Genomic DNA, 6,375 nt, shown 5'->3' on the forward strand with positions numbered 1-6,375 from the left:
CAAAATTTGCACCATCTTGAAATTACTGTATTTAATTTCCTTTCCTTTAAAAAACAGGACCTTAATTACCACAATTTCTTTTGAAACGATGAGAAAGAATAAAGAAAATTAGGTCAGATAAAGAAGTTCTATCAACAAAATTGATATAGTTCTAAATTTCAATTGACAGTTGTTGGAAGATGAGGTGTATAGAGAGAATAGGTCAAAAGGACAGAGCAAATTGTGGATCCTTTTAAGTTAATTCTCCTTTTAAGAGAGTGGGAAAAACTAACAAACCATTTTTATTCTCTCATCCTCATCATTTACAATTCTACAATCAATCAAAAGAAAAAAAAGAGCCAGAGCCAAAGCTGAAGCAAAATGGATGCAACACATAGAATGGTTTGCCAAGAAGACTTGGTCAACCCTTTATCGTCAATGGGCGTCCAGGTTTCCTTCATTCTTGTCCTTTCTCACTTCTTTCATCTCGTCTTGAAGACCTTCGGGCAACCGGGCCCCATTGCACAGATTCTGGTATTATTATTGATTTACAATTATTAAGAGACAGTCACATTGCAACGAATGAATACTTTTGATAATGAATTTTGTTGTAGGCAGGCATAGTGTTGGGTCCCACTGGATTGTCAAACATAAAAGCAATTCGAGACGTCTTTTTCCAGGCTTCAGCTGCCGACTACTACGAAATCTTTGGCTTTCTAAGCCGGATTGTTTTCATGTTCCTTATTGGTTTAGAGACCGATTTCCCTTACATCGTCCGCAACTTCCGTGTCTCTAGCATCGTTGCGTGTGGAGGTGCTGCGGTTGGCAGCATCTTCGGCATTGCTGTCTCCTTCTTCCTCTACCAACAATTCGAAGAGAAAAGCAGCAAGTTCGGGTTTTTCATTATAATCATGCTGATTTTAGCATACACCGCCTCCCCGATTGTCATCCGCCTCGCCGCCGAATTCAAATTCGCCACTTCTGACATCGGAAAACTCGCCATTTCATCAGCCCTAATCAATGAAATGACATGTTTGGCCGTTTTCAATGCAATTTTAGCCTTGAGATCTTTCCAAGGCTTTGGAAAAGGAATTTTTTGTACTCTATTTATTACTGGTGTTGTGATACTCAACAAGTACTTAGCAAGTTGGTTCAACAAACGTAACCGTAACCAAAAGTACCTTAAAAACATGGAAGTTTTTTTTTTGTTGTCTCTTCTCATTGCAGCTTCAGTGATTATTGAGCTAGAATCTTTTAACAGCATTGTTAGCAGCTTTATTTTTGGGCTAATGTTTCCAAAAGAAGGCAAATCAGCAAGGACTTTATTGCACAAATTGACTTATTCAGTGCACAATTTTATTTTGCCAATCTATTTTGGGTATGTGGGATTCCAATTTGATGGAAACAATCTTTGGAAAATGAGCAATGTGATTATTGTGGCAATTATGGTATTGTTGAGTATTGGAAGCAAAATGAGTGGTACTTTGGCTGCTTGCAACTACTTGAACATCCCTTTGAATGAAGGGGTTTTTCTTGGTTTTGTTCTTAACTTGAAGGGCCATGCTGATCTCTTGCTCATTGGTGGAGCCTCTAAATCAATCATTGTAAGTAATTATATGTTCACTTTTTAGTTTGATAAATTAATCTAGCTTTATCTAAATGATGATGTGATATGTTTATTGGACAATGTTGGTTGACTAATTTGAAACACAAACAAGTGATTAAAAAAAGTGGAACAGCTGGACAAAATGAAATGGTACGTCTCGTTGTTTTGTTCTGATGTTCAATTTATGTTGTCTTTCTTACATCACATTGAATTAGCCAATAATTAGACATAATTCATCATTATTTAGTTAAAATCATTACCTACATAGGTCACTAAAATTCAGCGTTTAAGGACATAATTAAGACTTGGTAATATATCATTTAGATCTCTATATTTTGAAATTTATTCAATTTTAGTGTAAAAATATTCACATTTGATAAATTTTAGTCTTTATACTTTCAAATGTCGAATTTTAATCCCTATACTTGTAATAAATCTTAAATTTAGTCTCTATTACTGGGTTTTCAATAAATCCTAAACCTTGATTTGTCAACTTCTTAATTCTTTTTGGAAATATATTTTTCTTGTCTAGATGTGATAAGAGTATGATTCATTAAGATGAGCGCATGTTGCATCCAAGTATTACTTTGTAGGGTTAACATGGAAATGTTTATAAAACTAACGATGGTTATGGTAGAGTTGTGTACCTTTTGGTTGCAGTCATGGACCAATCCTCGAGCCTACAACCTCCTCTTAATAAGCATAGTAGTTAACACCATAATCTCGGGTCCTATTGTTGCCATGCTAATACGACGCGAACACAAGTTGTTTTCTCACACGCAGACGTCATTAGAGCACACGGACCCAACCCACGAGCTTCGCGTCCTAGCGTGCGCCTATGGTCCTCGCCACCTCTCTGGCTTATTCCCACTCCTCTCTTCCCTTAGCGGCGGTCACACCTCTCACCTCTCCCCTTTCCTCCTCCACCTCATCGAACTCTTGCACAAGCGCCGTACCAACCTCTCGTACCACGAGCTCGAACAAGACGAATTGAGCGACGATGAAGGCTACGGGGGCAACGATGTGCTTGAAATCCATTGCGCGATCGATGCATTCATATCCGACACAAAAATATTCATGTCACTCTCGAAAGCCGTGTCTGCTTTTCCAACATTGTACGAGGATGTTTGTAATGCAGCCGAGGATTTGAGAGTTTCGATTGTTATTCTTCCATTTCATAAGCACCAAAGGATTGATGGGAAAATGGAGTGTGGGAAAGAAGGAATTAGAACAACCAATCAGAAGATTCTACGCCACGCGCCATGTTCTGTTGGGATTTTGGTGGACCGGGTTCAAACCGGGTTCTTGTCGTTCTCGCATTTGCTTATGTCGGATCACGTGCAGCACGTGGCGACGCTGTTTTTTGGTGGGCCAGATGATAGGGAAGCATTGGCATGGAGTAGGAGAATGATTAGCCATTCAAGGATTAACTTGACCGTTATAAGGTTTGTTCCGACGCCGGCGGTTGATGACGTGGACGCGGCGGCGGCGTCGACGTCGTCGGATGATGGGGTTTTGATGGCTCTGCCTAGTTTGAGAAGCACTTCTAGTGAAACTGATAATACCTTCCTTGCTGATTTCTATGACAGGTTTGTTTGCATTATTGTTTCTTTTTTTTTTTTTTAAGTTAAAATTAAAATGTTAAATTATAGGCTTTTATCTATGAGTATTTAAATTTTGAAAAGTGTCGGATAGTTCTTAATCTATTTCTAATTGATGTTTAAATTTTCAAATTTTTTGGTATCGATAGGTTATTAGAGATAAAGTTCATAAATTCATTTAAAAAATCTTTAAAATATGCCATAGATCTATTACATACAATATTCAAAGTTCATGATTAATTAGATATTTTTAAAGTTCAAAAGCTAATTAAATATCTTGTCTTTAAGTTTAGTGACTTATTAGATATTTTTCAAAACTCATAGACTTGTTCAACATAGACTTAAAAACTTAATGCTCTGTTTGGTAACGATTTTCTTTTTAGTTTTATGTTTTTGAAATTTATGTTTGATTTCTCATAAATTATATACCATGATTTGAAAAAAAAACTTGAATTCTTACTCAAGTTCTAAAACAAAATAAGTATTTGAAAATTATTTCTTTTGTTTTTAAATTTGGAATTAGTTTTTGAAAACATCATAGAAAGTGGATAAAAAAAGAAAAAGGAAAAAGAAAAACTATATGTAGAGGTAGTGTTTATAAGTTTAATTTTAACTAAAAAACAAAAAAGTAAAGTATCGTTTGGTAACCATTCATTTTTTTTTTGAATTAAGCATATTTTCTCTCAATTTCTTACAATGATTTGTATCTTTCTTAAGTACAAGAGTCAAAAACAAAAACAAGTTTTTAAAAACTATTTTTAATTTTCAAAATTTGGCTTGGTTTTTAAACACATTGGTAAAAAGTTGATAAGAAATCAAGAAATTTAGAGATGAAACGAATGTTCATAGACTTAATTTTTCAAAAATCAAATAGTTATCGAACAAAATTTGTAAATTAACTGGGTGGCGGACAATGGTGGTAGACATGTGTCGACGGGACAAGTAGGATACGTGGAAAAGCAAGTGAAGAATGGGGAAGAGACAGTGGCAGAGCTGAGAGACATAGGAGACATGTACTCCCTATTCATTGTGGGGAAAGGAGGACGAGGCCACTCGCCCTTGACCACTGGGATGAGCGACTGGGAGGAGTGCCCTGAGCTCGGCACCGTCGGGGACCTCTTGGCTTCTTCTGACTTCAATATCAATGGTTCAGTTTTGGTCGTTCAACAACATAGACACCAAAAGAAGGACCTCATTGATGACTAGCATCTATTTTTCTATTTTTCTTCCTTTTCTTTATTTAAAATTAATAAATTAATTGCCTTGTCAAATTTGGGAGTTTGTTTTCAAGTCATGAATCACGTAATCAATTTGTGGTATAATAGTTAAAAACAATTAATTGATTTCATTAGAGGTAGTGATGATTCTTTCCTGAGTATTATAAAATTGTAAGTTTAGATTCATCGCTAAAATTGTTAGCTTATTTTGAAAATGAATGTAATTTTATTTTGATATATTTATCTTAATTTTGTTATTGTTTTTTTAACGTGAGAGATTAAAGTAACTATATATATAAGAAGCAATCTTATTATAAAATGTCATAGAAAGTGGTTAACGAAACAAAGAAACTATAAGTAGAGGTAGTGTTTATAAACTTATTTTTTACCAACGAAAAACCAAAAGCCAAATGATTATCAAACAAAACTTGTAATTTAAATGGGTAGTAAACTATGATGGTAGACATGTGTCGATGGGATAAGTAGGATACGTGGAAAAGCAAGTGAAGAATGGGGAAGAGACGGTGGCAAAGCTACGAACATATCCTAACTCCACCTAAACACCATTTAAACCTACAAAGTAGCAACAAATAAAGCGTCGAAATGAATCCTTCCCCCCTAAATCCACCTAAATTCTCGTCATTCGATAGTCCTAAAAGCATATAACTCAACTCTCGGATCCCTACAAATAAGCCAAGAACAAAATTCCTTTAAAGTGCAAAATTAGGCTTCAAGATAATCTAAAAAAAAGTACAACATATACACTTCACCCCCTCCTCCCTCCAATGCTACGAACAAGTCCTAGTTCCACCTAAACATCATTTAAAGTGCAATAAATATATAGAAAGCGTCGAAATGAATCCCTCCCTCCTAAATCTACCTAAATTTCTTTCAAGACTAGACCCGTCATTCAAAATGTCCTAGAAGCCTAAACTATGCTATAAATGTGTCGTAAACACTACAAACAACCATTTTACTATGATACGAACATGTCGTAAATCCACTTATACAACTTTTGAGACTAAATAAGTAATTAAATAGTCCTAAAAATATATAGCCCATCTCTCAAAAGCTATAAAAAAGCTAAAAGAATGTTCCTAAAAAGTGTCGGAACTCCTCCCCACATTGTGAATCCCTCCCTCCTAAATCCACCTAAATTTCTTTCAAGTCTAAAATCGTCATTCAAAATGTCCTAAAAGCCTAAACTATACTACAAATGCGTCGTAAACACTAAAAACAACTATTTTACTATGCTATGAACATGTCGTAAATCCACTTTTTGAAGGAAAAATTTTGGATCAATCACAAATTACCACGTCATTTACTAAATTAATGACCAAATTCCAAATCATCAAATTTGGGACCCATTAGGATTGGACATGTGTCTCGAATTGAAGTTGAAGACAAAGTCTAATGATGCCACGTGGTTTCACGTGATCGTTGAATCAGATAAGATTAATTTGGCTCAATTTGGTATTATTATTTGGGTTAAAATTAGCCTATGCCAAAAAATAGGTTGAATTTAACACGAATGTCAAATCAGAACCAAATTCAATTAATTGGGCTCAAAGGCCAGGCCCATGGACAAACCAAGTCCAAGCCTATGAAGCCCATCAGAGAGCCCTATAAATAGAGGTACTCTTCTCATTTCAAAGGTAAACAATTTTACACTCCAGAGAGCTTAGAGTGAATTCTCTACAATCAGAAGACTCCTTGACTTTTGAAGCTGACCACGCTTGAAGACTAAAGTCCTTTGGAGATACAAGCATTCTGAAAACTGAAGTCCTTTAAAGATACAATCATTCTGACTATGCTTGAAGACTGAAGTCCTTTGAAGATACAAGCATTCTTCCAAGACTTCAAGCTCAAGAACATCCACACGCTCTGTTTCTATACATCAAACGTACGCATTCAACCGAGAGAGAATCAGAGGATCAAATACTAGAGATCGAACCACATCACATCAAATCAA

General features: G+C 35.5%; 1 protein-coding gene across 1 annotated transcript; it reads left to right on the forward strand.

The window, feature by feature from the left end:
- Window positions 1–344: 344 nt before the first annotated feature.
- Window positions 345–4,471, forward strand: LOC120077215 (cation/H(+) antiporter 1-like). Its single transcript, XM_090314166.1, has 4 exons — window positions 345–513; window positions 594–1,583; window positions 2,246–3,174; window positions 4,110–4,471. The coding sequence occupies exons 1-4, from the start codon at window positions 361–363 to the stop codon at window positions 4,390–4,392; spliced, it is 2,355 nt and encodes a 784-aa protein (XP_090170292.1). The 5' UTR covers window positions 345–360; the 3' UTR covers window positions 4,393–4,471.
- Window positions 4,472–6,375: the final 1,904 nt, after the last annotated feature.

The sequence above is a fragment of the Benincasa hispida genome, chromosome 5 (genome assembly GCF_027475165.1).
Source record: "Benincasa hispida cultivar pf3 chromosome 5, pf3_genome.v1.1, whole genome shotgun sequence".
Classification (NCBI taxonomy): Eukaryota; Viridiplantae; Streptophyta; class Magnoliopsida; order Cucurbitales; family Cucurbitaceae; genus Benincasa; species Benincasa hispida.

Excerpts from the sequence above, each read along its gene's own strand:
- LOC120077215 (XM_090314166.1), top strand. The coding sequence starts at position 361 with ATGGATGCAACACATAGAATGGTTTGCCAAGAAGACTTGGTCAACCCT. Across the intron at positions 514-593 it reads GCCCCATTGCACAGATTCTG|GCAGGCATAGTGTTGGGTCC; the intron begins GTATTATTATTG and ends ATTTTGTTGTAG. Across the intron at positions 1,584-2,245 it reads GAGCCTCTAAATCAATCATT|TCATGGACCAATCCTCGAGC; the intron begins GTAAGTAATTAT and ends TTTTGGTTGCAG.